The sequence below is a fragment of the Leucopleurus acutus genome (genome assembly GCF_964270905.1).
Source record: "Leucopleurus acutus genome assembly, chromosome: 2".
NCBI classification, from domain to species: Eukaryota; Metazoa; Chordata; class Mammalia; order Artiodactyla; family Delphinidae; genus Leucopleurus; species Leucopleurus acutus.
In genome coordinates, this window is record NC_139143.1 from 117918573 (window position 1) to 117938537 (window position 19965).

The following is a 19965-nucleotide window of genomic DNA, read 5'->3' on the forward strand; positions in this document are numbered from 1 at the left end:
ATAGATTGCTTTAGATAGTATAGTCATATTCCCAATATTGATTCTTCCAGTCCAAGAACGTGGTATATCTCTCCATCTGTTTGTCTCGTCTTTAATTTCTTTCATCAGTGTTTTATAGTTTTCTGCATATAGGTCTTCTGTCTCCTTATGTAGGTTTATTCCTAGGTATTTTATTCTTTTTCTTGCAATGGTAAATGGGAGTGTTTCCTTATTTTCTCTTTCAGATTTTTTATCATTACTCTATAGAGATTCATTCTGTGCATTAACTTTGTATCCTGCTACTTTACCAAATTCATTGATTAGCTCTAGTAGTCTTCTGGTAGCATCTCTAGGATTTTCTGTGTACAGTATCATGTCATCTGCAAAAAAGTGACAGTTTTACTTCTTATTTTCCATTATGGATTCTTTTTATTTCATTTTCTTCTCTGATTTCTGTGGCTAAAACTTCCAAAACTATGTTGAATAATAGTGGTGAGAGTGGGAAACCTTGTCTTGTTCCTGATTTTAGGGGAAATGCTTTCAGTTTTTCACCATTGAGAATGATGTTGGCTGTGGGTTTGTCATATATGGCCTTTATTATGTTGAGGTAGCTTCCCTCTGTGCTTACTTTCTGGAGAGTTTTTATCATAAATGGGTGTTGAATTTTGTCAAAAGCTTTTTCTGCATCTATTGAGATGATCTTATGGTTTTTCTCCTTCAGTTTGTTAATTTTCTCCTTCAATTTGTTAATTAATGGTGTATCACATTGATTGATTAGCATATACTGAAGAATCCTTGCATTCCTGGGATAAACCCCACTTGATCATGGTGTATGATCCTTTTAATGTGCTGTTGGATTCTGTTTGCTAGTATTTTGTTGAGGATTTTTGCATCTATGTTCATCAGTGGTATTAGCCTGTAGTTTTCTTTTCTTGTGACATCTTTATCTGATTTTGGTATCAGGGTGCTGGTGGCCTTGTAGAATGAGTTTGGGAGTGTTCCTCACTCTGCTATTTTTTAGAATACTTTGAGAATGGTAGGTGATAGCTCTTCTCTGAGTGTTTGATAGAATTCCCCTGTGAATCTATCTTGTTCTGGGCTTTTGTTTGTTGGAAGATTTTTAGTCATAGTCTCAATTACAGTGCTTGAGATTGATCTGTTTATATTTTCTATTTCTTCCTGGTTCAGTCTTGGAAGGGTGTGCTTTTCTAAGAATTTGTGCGTTTCTTCCAGGTTGTCCATTTTATTGGCATAGAGTTGATTGTAGTAATCTTTCATGATCCTTTGTATTTCTGCAGAGTCAGTTCTTCTTCTTTTTCATTTCTAATTCTATTGATTTGAGTGTTCTCCCTTTTCTGGCTAGTGACATCAGTTTTGTTTATCTTCCCAGATATCCAGCTTTTAGTTTTATTGACTTTGCTATTGTTTCCTTCATTTCTTTTTCATTTATTTCTGCTCTTACCTTTATGATTTCTTTCCTTCTATTGACTTTGGGTTTTGTTTGTTCTTCTTTCTCTAGTTGCTTTAGGTGTAAGGTGAGGTTGTTTATTTGAGATGTTTCTGGTTTCCTGAGGTAGGATTGTATAGCTCTAAACTTCCCTCTTAGAACTGCTTTTGCTGTATCCCATAGGTTTTGGGTCATCGTGTTTTCATTGCCATTTGTTTCTAGATATTTTTTGATATCCTCTTTGATTTCTTCAGTGATCTCTTGGCGATTTAGTAGTGTATCGTTTAGCCTCGATGAGTTTGTATTATTTACAGTTTTTTTCCTGTAATTGTGTTGTTGTAGGAAAAGACACTTGATACAATTTCAATTTCCTTAAATGTACCAAGGCTCATTTGGTGACCCAACATATGATCTATCCTGGAGAATGTTCCTTGAGCACTTGAAAAGAAAGTGTATTCTGTTGTTTTTGGTGGAATGTCCTGTAAATATCAGTTAAGTCCATCTGGTCTACTGTATCATTTAAAACTTGTGTTTCCTTATTTATTTTCATTTTGGATGATCTGTCCATTTGTGGAAGTGGGGTGTTAAAGTCCCCTTCTATTACAGTGTTACTGTCGATTTCCCCTTTTAGGACTGTTAGCATTTGCCTTATGTATTGAGGTGCTCCTGTGTTGGGTGCATAAGTATTCAAAATTGATATAACTTCTTCTTGGACTGATTCCTTGATAATTATGTCATATCCTTCTTTGTTCTTTATAACAGTCTTTATTTTAAAGTCTATTTTTTCTGATATGAGTATTGCTACTCCAGCTTTCTTTTGATTTCCATTTGCATGGAATATCTTTTTCCTTACCCTCACTTTCAATCTGTATGTGTCCCTAGGTCTCAAGTCAGTCTCTTGTAGACAGCATATATACGGGTCTTGTTTTTGTATCCATTCAGCCAGTCAGTGTGTTTTGTTGGAGCAATTAAACCATTTACATTTAAGGTAATTATCGATATGTATGTTCCTATTACCATTTTCTTAATTGTTTTGGGTTTGCTTTTGTTTGTCTTTTCCTTCTCTTGTGTTTACCACCTAGAGAAGTTCCTTTAGCATTTGTTGTAAAACTGGTTTGGTGGTGCTCTTAACTTTTGCTTGTTTGTAAAGGTTTTAATTTCTCCATCGAATCTGAATGAGATCCTTGCTGGGTAGAGTAACCTTGGTTGTAGGTTTTTCCCTTTCGTCACTTTAAATGTGTCCTGCCACTCCCTGGTGGCTTGCAGAGTCTCTGCTGAAAGTTCAGCTGTTAACCTTATGGGAATTCCCTTGTATATATATTTTTTTGGCTTGTCTCTTGTTGCTTTTAATATCTTTTCTTTGTATTTAATTTTTGATAGTTTGATTAATGTGTGTGTTGGCATGTTTCTCCTTGGATTTCTCCTGTATGTGACTCTCTGTGCTTCCTGGACTTGATCGACTATTTCCTTTCCCCTGTTAAGGAGGTTTGCAAGTATACTCTCCTCAAATATTTTCTCAGACCCTTTCTTTTTCTCTTCTTCTTCTGTGACCCCTATAATTTGAATGTTGGTGCATATAATGTTGTCCCAAAGGTCTCTGAGACTGTCCTCAATTCTTTTCATTCTTTTTTCTTTATTCTGCTCTGCAGTAGTTACGTCCACAATTTTATCTTCCAGGTCACTTATCTGGTCTTCTGCCTCAGTTATTCTGCTATTGATTCCTTCTAGAGAATTTTTAATTTCATTTATTTTATTGTTCATCATTCTTTGTTTGCTCTTTAATTCTTCTAAGTCCTTGTTAAATGCTTTTTGTATTTTCTCCATTCTACTTCCAAGATTTTGGATCATCTTTACTTTCATTACTCTGAATTCTTTTTCCGGTAGACTGCCTATTTCCTCTTCATTTGTTTGGTCTGGTGGGTTTTTACTTTGCTCCTTCATCTGCTGCATGTGTCTCTTTCTTATCGTTTTGTTCAACTTACTGTATTGGGCATCTCCTTTTCACAGGCTGCAGGTTCTAGTTCCTGTTGTTTTTGGTGTCTGACCCTTAGTTGTGAGGTTGGTTCAGTGGTTTGTGTAGGCTTCCTGGTGGAGGGGACTGGTCCCTGTGTTCTGGTGGGTGGGGCTGGATCTTGTTCTTCTGGTGGGCAGGGCCGCATCCAGTGGTGTGTTTTGGGGTATCTGTGGACTTAGTATGACTTTAGGTGGCCTCTCTGCTAGTAGGTGGGGTTGTGTTCCAGTCTTGCTGGTTGTTTGGCATGGTGCATCCATCACTGGAGCTTGCTGGCTGTTGGTTGGAGCTGAGTCTTAGTGTTTAGATAGAGGTCTCTGGGAGAGCTCTCACCGAATGATATTACTTGGGGCCAGGAGGTCTCTGGTGGTCCCGTGTCCTGGACTCGGTTCTCCCACCTTGGAGGCTCAGACCTGACACCTGGCTGGAGCACCAAGACCCTGCCACCCACATGGGTCAGAAGAAAAGGAAGAAAAAAGAAGGAAAAAAAAAGAAAAATGAACGAACAATATAACCCCAAACCAAATGGTAAAAGCAAAACTAAACAGAGAAAATCACACAAATAAACATATATACACACTCATAAGAAGAAAACAAACAAACAACAACAACAAAAAATGAACAGTCAGAACCCTAGGACAAATGGTAAAAGCAAACCTAAATAGACAAAATCATACAAAGAAACATACCACACTATAGACCAGGGTTTCAGAATATTTGGTCCTTTTCCAAAGTACTCTCTGGTCCTCTGCGAAAGGACTTCAAGGTCATTTTGCTTAGACTTTGATTCTCAGTCTGCAATGGAATCACGTGGGAATCTTGAACTGGTGCTGGGCCTCACTGGGGAGGAATCAAATCAGAAAATCTGGGGTAAGTCCCGGCATGAAACTGCTTTAAAGCTTCCTGCCCGACTCCACCAGTCTCCGCAGGCGAGAACCCTGTATTTTTTAAACTATCATAAGTTTTAAAGCTATGAACTTTGAATAAACTAGCCACTGTAATTATAAGAATAATTATTTCCTATTGATAGAATTTGTCAATGATGTATTAATACTGCATATCTGTTCATTAAGTTGGAAAGTATTACTCTGCCTCTCACAGTCTCATGTATTTCAGGCTTACACATGTTGGAACTATATAGTAGTTATATTTCACAGACTTTAAGACTCACCCCAAAGTAAAGATGTCATATTTTCTGTTCTGAAATTTGTAGTTATATAAACGTGGACTATTAGAAATGGGCCATTATGTCAGGATGTAGACCTCTGGAAATCACTGTTTTAAATTTATTTTTGAAGTTGATTACTTCCTCCAGTGTTCATTCCATAGTTTATTTCAAAACTATTATGTGCCAGTTATTATGTTGGGTCAGAGATATAAAAAAATGAATAAAACATGCTTCTGCTCTCACATAATGCACAGATTAGGAAAACAGAAAAAAGAAAACAAAAAATCAAAAACAGGGCAGTATTCTCAGTACTGTAAGAAGAAGGACATTCCAGTAGTGGTAACTGTATCTTCAAAGGGTTGGAGCATGTGGTAAGGGAGAGCATGTTCAGAGGCTAGAACACAGCCCATTGTGTCTAGAATGTTGGGTTTGGAGGAGGAAGAAGTCAAAGGAGAGTAGGGACGAATGGAAGGACATGAGACTGAAAGGGTTGATGGAAAACTAGTAGTAAGGGCCTGGGATGCTATTCTAAGAAGTTTGGATTACAACTAAAAAGGGCAACATTTTCATCATTGCTTCAAATACACCTTTCAAAGTTCCTTAATATTTGGAAAGCAAGAAATGGAGGTTTAAAGCAACTCAGTATTTGAAGGTGAAGGATGATACGTTAGCCAGGCACAGAGAGGTTGCAAGAGAAAGAAGGAAAGTGAAGGCATCAATAACACAAAAATTTAGTGGGCTCCAAACCATCAAGAGATTTCCACTATTTTTGAAAATTTTACTTTCAAAAACCCTTATAAGTTGTCCTTTACATTCTAAGATGACATATTAAAGAAGTTTTTATAGGTCTGTTGCTTGCAGGAGATGATAGTGGTAGTTAATGTTTTTGAGTAATCTTGCTTTGGAGCATTAAATTGAAAACCTTGACATTGGTGTCTCTGTCTCTTTCATGTTTGTTTCCTCAACACTACTATACAACACTACAATGTTTGATACATATTATGCTCAATAAATATTAAATGATGAATGAATGAGAGAAACCCAGAAGAGCAGAGCCTTTTGTTTACTACTCATTTCCCTAAAATTATGGTAAATGTTATTGTCTGCAAGTTGTAAATCATGAAATAAAATCACTGGAATTCCTGACACATAGTAACTGCCCAATAAATGTTTGCTGAGTAAACGGGTGAAAGAAAAATCTAAGACAATCAAATGAAGTATTTATTGAATACTTCCTGGGAACATGGCACTAAAGTATTTCCCCTATCATCAAGATATTATCTCTCTGGAGAAATACTTCAAAATGAATGCTGGGGGTAGTAAGTATTATTGGAGCTCAAGGAAGGGAAGGAGGCTCATGGACAAGATCCGTATGAGTAGGCTTCAGGAAACAGGATAGACCTCATTAAAATTTGAATGATTGGTATGATTTATAAATGTGAGAAGGAAAAGAAGTAGTTGAAGAATAAGGCATGTGTAGGAGCTTAGTGAGGTGAACCATTCTGGGTTAATTAAGTTTACCATGTTCTCTTTTAAATTCTAGTTGGGTGCTCAAGGATGCCTTTCTTTCTTATTGCTTTTCAGGGCAGTGTTGGCCCTATGGGACTAGTTGGACCTTCTGGAATCCCTGGCCCAATGGTATGTTTCTATTTTTATAATGGATATTTCACTTTGATTTTTCTATGGTGTCACAAAGTATCACTTTCTTTTTTAGGGTCTTTCGGGGAATAAGGGCCTACCTGGAATCAAAGGTGATAAGGTGATTTAAATATTTACATTGTCATAGAGATGATTTCTTATCACATTTACTTTTCGTTTGAATCCACACAACTTATAAAATACTTGTTTTAAAAAATATGGGATCTAATCTCTACTATCAATTATATGATTTTTCTCAGAAGTAGGAAAAATAGAGAAATTACTCTTGTATAACTAGTATTTGCCTTCTTATAATACTGCCACATTTGCATTGCATAAGTGTCTTCACGTGAAATTGTGCTCTCCAGGGTGAACAAGGCATTGTGGGAGAGCCAGGAGAACCAGGGTATCCTGGAGACAAGGTAATGTTTTTACCGTTAATTTTATATAAATACAACAAAAGCCAGTGAAAATGTATAAATTCTTTAAAAAGAAAGGAGTACTCGTTATTTTAATCATTGATTATATTTTTTTTAGGATATGGTATCAATATGGTTTTACAAGTCTTGTTTAAAACAGTTTTCTCAATTATTTTAGAATAATTCCATGAATTTTTTTAGTAATTTGTAAATAGAGGTGTATCTGCCTTCTGTCGTATAATAGTTTTTCTCTTCACTGTACTGTTCTTTTCTTTTAGGGCGCTAGGGGTTTTCCTGGACCACCAGGGATGAGAGGAAAGCCAGGACCTTCAGTAGGTTTGAACTTTTGGTTTGCTCTTTCTGATTCATGGAGTACACACTATGGCATGAGTCTGGATACCTGTTGTTGTTTGTGGAACGTAAGAAGTAGGATGTAAGACTACCAGTATGGCGTTTTCTCTCCACTTTTAGAATCTAGCTAATCCTTGAAGTTTTTAGCTCACATTGCATAGATTATTGGATCTCACCCTCCTCACCCCACCCCATCCCAGGCCAAAGCCAAATTTCTGTGAGCCTTAAAGATCTTGGTTGATCTATTATAGACAGTATTTAAACTAAGCAGTAGATTTTAAGTCAGAAAATATAAGGCACCTTAAATAATATTTTAATTTATCCAGATATCTGTTTCATTAAGGAAACATTCGGAAGAAAAAATAGCATTGTCACACTCTCTTATGGGCCCAAATATTCTAGTTCCTTGTCTTTTTTTAACCTTTGACCATCAATTAATTGAAATAAAAGGATACCATGTATTGTAGTTAACTTGAAGCCTAAGAAGCTATAAAACTAAAGTTACTGGATAATTAAAAACATTTAAATGAAAAATGGTTAAAACATGAGTTAAAGGTATTTATCTGCATATTAAAAATCATAATAATTATTATAGCTAACATTTACAGAGTGCTTACAAAGTGCCAGGTGCTCTTCTAAGGTCTATACGTCTACTTTAATCCTTAAAACAATCATACGAAGTTGGGACTATTATTATTCCTATTTTACCAATTAGGGAAACTGAGACACAGAGAGATAAAAAACTAACTATTGCCCAAGGTCCCATAGTTAGTTAGTTAGCCACCTGGGAAAACCTAGGAAATCACATATGTCAGAGCGCATGCACTTAGCCACTGTACCATAGTGTTCTGGGCTTTAATGTTTTAAGATTGTTTTAGGGTTTTTTGTTTGTTTGGTTGGTTTTTTTGCGGTACGCGAGCCTCTCACTATTGTGGCCTCTCCCGTTGCGGAGCACAGGCTCCGGACGCGCAGGCTCAGCAGCCATGGCTCACAGGCCCAGCCGCTCCGCGACATGTGGGATCCTCCAGGACCGGGGCATGAACCCGTGTCCCCTGCATCGGGAGGCGTTCTCTCAACCACTGCGCCACCAGGGAAGCCCCGTTTTAGGGTTTTAATATTGATTACAACTCTGTGAAGGTGATTGTAGATACAAAAACTTAGATATAATATCATAATTTATTAATACAACATTATAAAAGAGTGTTGTTTTCCCAAGCAATTCATCATGTTCCCTCTAACTCCACCCTCTCATCTTTGGATTGTTTATTTTTGCATCAAAGGAAGCAGCATTAAGTTACGTAACTTTACATACACCATTCTTTATGACTTCTAACAGTGACAGCATTTCATATACATTTCCCAGGAATTATTTAATCCAAAGAACAATTTTCGGCATCTATTTATCTAATGACGTGTTGGTGGTGAGTTTTGCCTTAACTAGTTTTCACTCAGTCAGCTATCTACCCAGACTTGTGCCGTGGTGTTGAATCTCAGAAGGGGCACGAGTATAGGTCAAGCTAACAAAAAGCTTCTATTTTTCAAGGATGGTTCTAAACCACATAAAAGGAACTTTCAATATCTGCAGTGACTGACCCTTCTTATATCTTCATTTTTTTCTAATATGAGGGTTTTCTAACTTTTGATAACAATAAAAGGAAGTGGTATGACACATTTTCTAAGGTCAATACTAAGTAATAAATAATTGATATTATTCTCTTATGCTTTGTAATTAATTACTTGAGAAAACCAGAGTCAAATATCATGCTTATATAAGGTAAACCTTTTTAATGTCTTCCTTACTCTTTGATTCAATTTATATTGATAACATGTTTATTGGGGTGGGAGAGGGGGAATTGCTGGTCTGAATAACATGTAGATTTTAGTTCCAGCCCTGACACTGACCTGCTGTGACCTTGGACATTTAACCACCATGGTATCCAGTTTCTCGTGTTTAAAATGAGAGTCAGGCTATATCATATGTAAGGTGCCTTGCAGCTCTGTGACTCTTTAATCTTCTCTTAGTAATAATGCTTCCCAACGTTGCTCTAGTCTAAGCTAAAGCAAAGACAGCCTGTTTTACCTTTAGCACATTGTCTTAAAACCTTAAATTTTTGCTTTTCCTGGGATCACCAGAAACTCTAATGTGGTTCTTTAAGGCAGTGATGCAGGGAACATGAAATGGTGGGCGTGAGGCTTTTGCTTGCTCGTGTTATACCTTTTTTGTACTATTCTAATAAAAATATTTTAATGTCAGCAGGGATTAGTTTGGGGATTAGTTTGGTAGGAAACAGTTGGCTATTTTTTGTTTCTTTTAATCAAATCTTCAAAATATACATACTTTGGACTGAAGATAGGATAGAGACTTATGAATTAATATTTATGAGATGGCCTTGCCTTTAGACTTTCACTTTATTTATCACTTGTTTCTATTGTTAGAAAAAATTGTAGTTGTTTGACTTTCCTCGTTATGGAAGGAGACACCTGTTTAATGAAAAATTACGTACACAGTATCAGTAATCATATTAAAAACAAATTATACAAGTTAGTGCCTATCTAAATCATTTGTTTACTATCATGCAAAGAATGCCAGAGTCATGAGAACGTCTTTCTTATTTTATATCTCCTACTTTTGGTTTTCTGTTATATAAAATGTTGGTGTCACTGATACTGTTTCCAAATGGATCTAAGTTATAACATAAAAGAATGTTTTCAAGATAAAAGAATGTCCTGATCCAGAAGGATTTTAACATTCTGGAATAGGGAAGCTTTTACCCTGCAAGTATTTAAAAACTAGAGGAAACTACCAATCTGAAGCTGTTAAGAAATATTATTTTTTTAAAAAGAGAAAATAAATACAATTATGTCCTTTCCATTTTTTTTAGCTAGAAGTTGCTGTCATTTGTAGAAGTTTACTTTTAATCTTTATTCAATTCTCTAAAAGTTACTTGAAAACTCAGTTTTTATAAAGGAGAATTGACATTCAAGGAAACTTGCCATTGAAGTTTTTCAAAATGAAAATTTTTTCTGAAGGATGAATAAAATTATTCCACAATTTATATTTTTAAATATCAGGTTGTCAATCAACTTTTCTGAAAACAAAGTCCTAGTGTATGCTGATTTTTCCTCAAGCTTGTAAATTTAGTGTCTTGTTTAGATTTTGCCACTAGAGGGCCTCAGTGAGAACTTCATCTCTATCTCTTGGAGGTAATATTCATTTTAAGAATTTGACTCCCTTAGATACTGATTATGATGGAGTATGATGGATTATAATTTTGTTTATTTAGGGGAACTTCAGTGAAGTTCTGCATAATACTTTATTACTTTTCTCTAGATTTTATTGCAGTAGTTGTATTGTGTACTGTTTAAGTCCAGATACTCTAGCACTCTACGAGACTGAATTTAGTACATATGGAAAACTGTGCTTTACTTCTTGGAAAGTGGATAAACCCATATTATACATAAAATTTTATGTATAAGAAATGCAAGCAATTTTATATATTCTGAGACCTATTTAAGTCAAATTTAAAACTCACATAGAAATTTAATATGACAAATAATGAATTCAATATTTTTTAATGAAAACAAGGGTATCAGACTACCGGCCTTCCCTGTTCTGTAGTTTCCTCTCTTGAGAGCATCACCAGCCCTCTCTAGTAGCAGGCTTTTACCCACTTCTCTTTCCTCGGACCTTCTTCTCCAGCCCTGATTTCACATTGCTAGCCTGAATGTCAGAAAATGGCTGCAGAGTTATTGAAACTGAGTCCTCAGAAGTTTAGTTAAAGGATTAAAGCAATCTAGGAATTCTAGGTATCATCCAGGAGAGGAGAGAGGATATGAAGGGAAGGATTAATGGTTATAAAATTGATTAACATTTAATGAGTACTTTCTATGTGCTAGGCACTGTGCTTAACACTTATACATTTATTGTCTCATTTAATCCTTACAATGACTCTGTAAGAATGTTACTACTGTTGTTATTATTCGTGTTTTATTGGTGAGACAACTGAGGCTGAGAGAGATTAAGCAACAAGGATTTAAATCCAGGTGATTCTTAATTACAAAATCAGGCCCCTTATAGTTATGAAAGGAGAAAGGAATTTTCAGAGACAGAGGACCCTGGGTATTTTTGGAAACAGTTCTTCATCTAGAGTTCCCTACTTTGTTAAGTCAAAGTTTACTGTCTTATCTCTGGGTAACACATACCCACACACACAATTTTTTTCCTTGATTTGATTTCCATTAATTTGTAGCCCTAACATTTAGGAATATATATATATATATATATAGACATATCTCTATATAATAAGTTTTCTACAATGATGATGGTTATAAATTCTTTCTGAATAGTCATTAAAACTTTGGCATATTATTATATATTGAGTGTTGTTTGCCAGAAAGTCATTACAACTTTGTGTGGCATAATATATTTAGTGCTTTTTGCTTACCATTTGTTTCCTTTTTAAATCATATTTATTAAATTAATGTTTATACTTTGATTTCTCCCACCCACCCCCACGTTTTAGGGCCAAACAGGTAACCCAGGACCCCAAGGACCATCTGGCTCTCGAGGACCAGAGGTAAAATGTTGGTGGGAATATAATTAATTTAAATAAATATAGAAATTAAACTTGACTAGTAAAACATGCTTTTACATAATAGGTTTAAGAAAGATTCTCTTTAAAGTTGATGTCTTTGAAAACAGCTTAGACTAAATTTTTTCTGTTATGTCAGGAGGTATGCAACAGTGATCTCTAGAAAATAGAAAAGGTATTAGCTGCATTATAGTCCTGGTTAGGTCACAGCTGATTTATTTGTTCTGCACAATGACTACTAATAACACATGCTTGGAGCTTGAAATCAAATTTCAGGACCTAAACGCCATTGAATTTTTAATGCAGAATGCTTCCAACTTTTTAATATACATATATCATTTGGATCTCATATTCTAGAATAAATACAGTTAAGTCTGTAGCACATATATCAGATTTGCTTGTATATTTGAAGTTCTTACTTTGGCTTAATGCTTGATGTAGAGGGGCTTTTTCTTTTCTTAAGACTACATAGGACATAAGCTTCTGAGGTGAAACATTTAAGTTTTTTTTAAAAAATTATTTGAGTCAAAGATATACTACATAGAGGTAAAGCTTCTGAAGCTCACCCTAGTTCAAAAATATAAACCAAAACATATGCGTACATAAACATATACATACACATTCACATCTGATCAGAGGCATAGATGCAGCATTAACAGTGAGAAAGTGAATTTGGCTTCACAATAAATAAATCAGAGCAATCAAGTCCCCATAGTGTCAAAGCAGTAGGCATAGTTTCTAGGAATAGTACCGTCCTGGTGCTTTCTCCCTCTCTTTGTAAACTGTAAGGTCTATTTCTTATTGCACAGCTGTCTTTCGGGGTTGGTTGATTTCTTTAGCAAATACCTATTCTTACTTATTGTCTGATTTAAAAACGTATTGGATGTTGATAGTTCAAAAATCTAAAAAGCTACATTGTATCTACTTTTAATAATAGAGAGGTAATAGGAGGTAAAATACAGCAATGTATTGATGTCATCATTCTGGGAAGAAGGAAATTGTTTGGAGTAATAAAAATGATTATTAACAAAGTAGTAATTAACAGATTAATATAAGTTTATCTTTTATGAGCCTACATTCATTTAATCATTTGTCATGAAAACCTTCGTGGAATGAATCATATTTACCTGTGTTCTCATACTGAGGATACAGAACCTAATTTATCTTTTATTATCTTTGAAGGTTAATTTTATGAACATGGATTATTCTGTTGTAATTTTAGTTACAGATGGTATGTGTCCTAGGAAGGACTGTGTCACCTCCTTGTTATCAGTATGGCTTTGGATCGTTTTCTTCTTTTATATAAAACCAGGTTAAAGGATGCATGGGCCATGTTTTTACTTATTACTTAATTTTCCAAATTTTTTTTTTCCTCTGTTGCCTTTGAGATTTTATGATTTGCAATCATGATTCAAAGCATTGCAGGAGTCTTTGACTCCTGCAAGGTAGTAAGCCCTAACCTATGCCCATTCTTCCTCCTTACCTATTTTAAGTTTTTTGATGGGGCTAAAGATGTAACCTGTATTCTCTCAATAATTGGTGCCAGGCTGTTTGGGAAATAGGGCCTAATCCAAAGATCATAACTTCTTCTTCATCATAAGATTATAGGATGTAGGATATCATATATGAGGCAACAGCTCTATTTAAATACTTCTTGACATTAGGCTTTTAATAGAATTGTATGTCTAAGAATTTAAAATAGCATGTTTAACAGTATATCAAGCCTGAAAAGTTTCTACTTGCACAGTAGATGAATTTTCTTAGGTAAAGGATCTTATATGTTGTGCTGTATTTTGACTTTATCCTGTAGACAGTGATCAAAGATTTTTAATCAAAGGAATGAACTTATCAGACATGCATTTCAACATAATTGTGGTAGAAGGAGTAAAGATAAAAGAGAACGAGAGAGGGAGAGATGACAGAACTAAGGCTGCTTGGGAGTATAATACAAGGCCAGGGGATTAATGATGAGGGCCTGTAATAATAGAGAGGAAAGGGTGGCTTCAAGAAATAATTAGGAAATTATAATTCACAGCAGTTGAATCACTCAGTTCAGTTCATTCAGCTTGTGTGAGAGAGGAATAAAAGACAAGTTTAATAATTTTTGCTTGAACAGTTATGTAGAATGTAGATCACCATTCTAAAAATAGAGAATAAAAAAGAAGGAGGAGGATACTCAGGGTGGGTGGAGATAATGCTTTGGTTTTGATTTTGTTAGGGCTGAAGTGCCTATAGGACATACAGGAAATTAGTCTCATAAGTGTATAGAAAATTGTAGACCTGACACTCAAAAGAGTGAACTAGAGATACATGTTTGTATAGTCATCCACATAAAGGTATTAGATGATGCAATTGTAATAGATGAAATAATTTAGGCTTTATAAAACAAGGTTTGAAAATACTACACCTGGACCCTCAACTCCAGAAGGCTATATTCTCTGTTTACAGTGCAATTAAGTTTTAAATTGACAGTGTTAAGAGCAGTAAAACAAACTGTGATAACTTAAAAACATCATGAGAAGAAAAAAATCACAATGGAAATTACAAAATATTTAGAATTAAGTAACAAATCACTATAAAATCTAGTGTTGTACCTAAAGCAGCACCTAGAGGGAAATTCACAGACGTCAGTGCATTTCTCTAAAAAGCAAGGAAGATCAAGAATAAATAAGTTATGCATAGCACAAGTATAGGGACTTGTTTTAAAAGGAAAAAGATGTTGAAAGAGGTCAAATAGGATAGAGTCTGTGTTCTCTGTAAGTAGGGTACTAAATCCCAAGAGTGGGAGAAAGGTGTGCATGCAGAAGGAGGGTGCTTGAAGAGTTCTGTGAGGACTAAGCAGGGAAGGGAACCAGGGACTAGTAACAATTTCTGACTTGTGTTAAAAACTCAGCTGAGACTGAAAAACCTTTTCCCCAAAATACAGCCACAAAGTTCAGTACAGTTCACTAGAACCGAATTGCAAACTTGAGTCTCAACTTTCTACTGGGGAAAACAATGAAACATGGTCAGTTATATGCTTTTCTTCTCCCTTGGATAAAAACATATCACTTGTACAAAGGAAGGACAACAATTCATGGTATTGTGTGATTTCCATATTTGAGTATAGATTGCTATCATAATGTCAAAGTATAATCCAGTAAGAGTAATCCTATTAGAGGCCAAAATGATGGTCCTAGGTATATACTTCTGTGATAGCTTTTGTTAATAATTGGGTGATGAAAGGCTTAAGTTAATATCTGGAAAGTACAGTGCTTTTGAGATATCTTCTGAATGAGAATTGAGGAGTTAGCCTGAGTACCTTGAGCAAATTACTTGGAGTTTTTTTATTGTGAATATTGTGATATATATGTTTAATTTTATCTTTTCCTAAATGGCTTATCAATTGTCCCAGAACCATTTGTTAAGCAATTTGTCTTTGCTTCAGTGATTTTAAGATGCCACCCCTATCATATAGTACATTTCCATGGTTATTGGGTCTATGTCTGGACTTTGTTTTCTGTTTCACTTGAATGGTTGTCTATTCCTGTGCAATTGTCACATTATTTTAATGATAGAAGCTTTATGGTATTTTTTAACTTTATTGAGAAATAACTGGGAATGATCGACCAATATAATTGCGTATATAAAAGTGTAAAATGTGATGATTTGATGTACCTTGTGGAATTATTACCAAGATCAAGATAACACATCCATCACCTCACATAGTTAATTCTTTTAAATTAAAAAAAAAAATCTTATTGGGGTATAGTTGATTTACAATGTTCCATTAGTTTCAGGTGTACAGCAAAGTGAATCAGTTAATATCTGGAATACATATCTGTTTTACATATAGTAACGTGTAATCCCAATCTCCCAGTTTATGCCTCCCCACTTTTCCCCCAGGTAACTATAAGATTGTTTTCTACACCTGTGACTCTATTTCTGTTTTGTAAATAAGTTCATTTGTACCATTTTTTTAGATTCCACATATAAGCGATATCGTACGATATTTGTCCTTCTCTGACTTATTGCCCTCAGTATGACAGTCTCTAGGTCCATCCCTGTCACTGCAACTGGCATTATTTTGTTCTTTTTAATGACTGAGTAATATTCCATTGTATATTTGTACCACATCTTTATCCATTCATCCATATGTAGATGGACATTTAGGTTGCTTCCATGTCCTGGCTATTGTAAATAGTGCTGCAGTGAACATTGGGGTGCATGTATGTTTTCGAATTATGGTTTTCTCCAGGTATATGCCCAGAAGTGGGATTGCTGGATCATATGGTAGCTCTATTTTTAGTTTTTTAAGGAACCTCCATACTGTTCTCCATAGTGGTTGTATCAATTTACATTCCAGCCAACAGTGTAGAAGGGTTCCCTTTTTTCTACACCCTCTCCAGCATTTGTTGTTTATAGATTTTTTTATGATGGCCATTCTGACTGGTGTGAGGTGATAGCTCATTGTAGTTTTGATTTGCATTTCTCTAGTAACTAGTTATATTGAGCACCTTTTCATATGCTTTTTGGCCATCTGTATGTCTTCTTTGGAGAAATGTCTATATAGATCTTCCATCCATTTTTTGATTGGGCTGGGGTTTTTTTGTTGTTATTGAGCTGCATGAGCTGTTTGTGTATTTTGGAGATTAATCCCTTCTCAGTTGCTTCATTTGCAAATATTTTCTCCCATTCTGAGGGTTGTCTTTTTGTTTTGTTTATGGTTTCCTTTGCTGTGCAATAAGTTTTTGTGGTGAGAATGCTTAAGATCTACTCTTAACAACCTTCAAGTATATAATACATATTTTTTTTAACTATAGTAATGATGCTGTACATTAGATCCTCAGAACTTACTCTTCTTATAACTGAACATTTGTATCCTTTGACCTCCATCACCCCATTTCCTCACCCCACAGCCCCTGGCAACCACCATTCTATTATCTGTTTCTATAAAATTGACTTTTTTTAGATTCCATATATAAGTAATAACATACAATATTAGTCTTTCTCTGTCTGGCTTATTTCACTTAGCTTAATGCCCTCCAGATTCGTTCATGTTGTTGCAAATGACAAGATTTCATTCCTTTTTGTAGCTGAATAATATTTCACTGTGTTTGTGTGTATTTATCACATTTGTGAGATATATATATGATATATATAGATATGATATAATGATATTCACATTTTCTTTATACATTCCTCTGTCGAAGAACATTTGTTTCCATACCTTGGCTATTGTGAATAATGCTGAATGAACATGGGGGTGCATGTATCTTAAAGAGTTAGTGTTTTCATTTTCTTTGGGTAAATACCAAGAATTGGAATTTCTGGATCATATGGTAGTTCTATTTTTAATTTGGGGGGGAAACTTCTTATTGTTTTCCTTAGTGGCTGTACCAATTTATATTACCACCAACAGTGCACACAACTGTTCCCTTTTCCACATTCTTGCCAACACTTGCTATTTCTTGTCTTTTTGATAATAGCTATTTTAACAGATATAAGGTGACATCTCATTGTGGTTTTGATTTGCATTTCCCTGATGATTAGGGTTGCTGAGCATCTTTTCATGTACCTGTTGGCCATCTGTATGTCTTCTTCGCAAATATGTCTATTCAGATCCTGCCCAATTTTTAACCAGATTGTATTTTTTTGATGTTGAGTTGTACGAGTTCTTTATATATTTTGGATATTAACCCTTTATTAGATATATGGTTTGCAAATATTTTATTAGGTTTGACTTACATCTATGAATTAATTTAGGGAGCAGTGACATTTTTATGATATTGAGTCATCCTCTTAAAGAACAATGGATGTCTTTCATTTGTTCAGATCTGCTTTTGTATTTTTCAGGAATGTTTTAAAGTTTTCCTCATATAGGTTTTTGTACATGTCTCATTAAATTTGTTCCTATTATAAATGGGATTTTTCTCTACCATTGTATTCCCTAACAGGTTTTGTATGTATATGAACATTATTGATTTCTGAATGTTAATTTTACATCCTGCTGCTTTAGTGGTTTATTGTCCTTGAGTTATTTTTACCATTGATTTTCTAAAGTTTTCTAGATGTACTCTCATGTAATTTTCAAACTTTTTTTATCAGTTCCCGTACCTCTAATTCAGTTCTCTTGTCTAGTGGCATTGTAATACCTCTAGTACAATGCTGAAGGGTTGGAAGTAGTGTGCATCCTTGTCTTGTTCCTCATTTCAGTGGAAATGCTATAATGATTTCTCATGAAGTAAATGCTAAATTAAAATTAAAATATGCACATATTTTATCATGTTAAGAAATATCATCAATTCCTGAGTTTTTTAAATCAGGAATCATTTTTATAGTTTGTCAAATATATATAGAGAGTCAGATATTTGCTATATTTTCAACGTGTATAGCGATAATTATATATGTCTTTTTAGATATATTTATTGGTATATTATAGTAATGGATTTTCTATTAACTTTTGTATATAATAACTTTCTATATAATTTCTGTACATTGACTATTTCTATATGACTTTTCTATTGCATTCTTGAAAATATTCTACTTTATCATGGCACATTATTTTCCTAATGTAATACTAATTATACTAATATTCATTAGTACTTCTGCATCAGTATTTCTAAGTGATATTGGTCTGTAATATTCTTTCTTTTTTTGGTACTTCATCAGGTTTAGATATCAGTGTTATATTTATTTCATCAAAATAAATAGAAAGTCTTCTTAGTTTTTAGTGCTCTGGAATAATTTATGGAATACTGGGATTATCTTACCTGTGAGGCTTTGGTGGAATTTTCCTGTGAAACCATCTGGAATTGATGCTTTTTTGTGGAGTAGTTTCTTGGTACCTTTCTGTGTTGCTTCTGTGAAAATTAGCCTGCTTAGAATTAAGCTTTTTATCTCTAAAGGGGTTAGCTTTGTTAAATTTTTATTTTCTTAGGAAATTAACTGTTTCACCTAGGTTTTAAAATTTACTTCCATATAAATCTGCAAAATTGTCTCATGATTTTTAAACTTTGTTTTAAGAATTCTCTCTTGTGTGCTATTTAAAATTTGTTAAATTTTTTATATTTGTGTTTTCTCATTTTTTCTCTTGATTAGGCTCGATTCAGTTTGTCTAGTATGTTAATTTTTTTCCAAAAAAACCCTGAAATTTTTATTTATTGTCTTCTCTTTTTCTTTTCTTTACATAATTAGTTGTATCTCCATTATTTTCTTGAGATTCTTTTGGTTTATGTTGTTCTTTTTCTTTTTGAGTTGGGAATTTAATTTATTTTTATTCTTTTATTTTTATTCCTAAAACTATTAAGGGCCATGCCTTTCCCTCTGATCATTGCTTTAAATGTATCCCATGTATTCTGGTATTGAGTATTTTTATTACCATTATTTTTTAGATATTTTGTAATTTCAGCTTGTATCTCCCTCTTAACCCAAGCGTTATTTAAGAAGGCTTTTTAAAATTTCCAAGTGGGAGAGCCTGTTGGTTTTGATTTTGTTAATAATTCCTTGTTTCATTACACTGTTATCATAAACTGTTCTGTTTTATGGAACTTAGCAGTCTGATTTTTTCTTTGTGACCTAATATATGATCCCTTTTTGTGACTGTTCAGTATGAACTTGACAAAAAGGTATATTTTTATTATCAGATGTGAAGTTCAGTATATAGTGACTTGCTCTTCCTTATTGATTATGTTCTTTACTTTTTGGCTGTATCTTCACTTATTTTTGGTCTGATTGATCTGTTTTAATGGGATGGACTGTGGCTGTCTACCCAGCTGCTTTGGGGCCACAAATGGTACTTATTTCTCCCTCCTTCACTATCCATTTTAAATTCCCCTCACCCTCAGCTGCCTCCTCAGTAGGTCTTGGTGACTTATCTGGTAGTATAACCTAAACCTTCAAGACTGTAGGGCAGTTCCAAGGTGCGTTGATTGTATCACCTGTGTTTCATGTGTATTCCTTCCTGCCTTTTTTGTATAAAGCAGTCTTTCTTCCTTTTGTTTTTCAGAGTCAGTTAACCATGCCAGTTTGGTGACTCCTCTTTTTGTTTGCTCATACCTTGTCATAAAAAGTCTAAAGTGTCCTGGTAGCAGCTGTAACTTTTAGTTTGTTAGGACCTTTGATGTGCCTCCTGTCAAGAGAGAGCCCCTTTGGGTATCAGGACCTCCAACCCTGAGGAGTCCAAGGTTGTGGAGACAGAACGCACAAAATGTACTGTTATTGGAAGTGATAGCAGATAGGACCACACCTGCTTCTACTTCTTGGTTTGGGACTCATATATCCTTCCTATTAGGGACAAAGCATCATATGGAGGTCTCTGATTTAATAAATACACTGTATCCCAAAGGGTGGTACTCCATCCTTTCATATTGTTTCCTCTG

General features: G+C 34.6%; 1 protein-coding gene across 1 annotated transcript in view; it reads left to right on the top strand.

The window, feature by feature from the left end:
- Positions 1-19965, top strand: part of COL24A1 (collagen type XXIV alpha 1 chain) — a gene marked incomplete at both ends in the record, with an annotated part of 398127 nt that overhangs the window by 121462 nt on the left and 256700 nt on the right. Inside the window, 5 exons of the mRNA XM_082834714.1 lie at positions 6190-6243; positions 6320-6364; positions 6612-6665; positions 6941-6994; positions 11537-11590. Coding sequence (XP_082690840.1) covers positions 6190-6243; positions 6320-6364; positions 6612-6665; positions 6941-6994; positions 11537-11590 — 261 coding nt within the window. The remainder of the gene's footprint in view (positions 1-6189; positions 6244-6319; positions 6365-6611; positions 6666-6940; positions 6995-11536; positions 11591-19965) is intronic.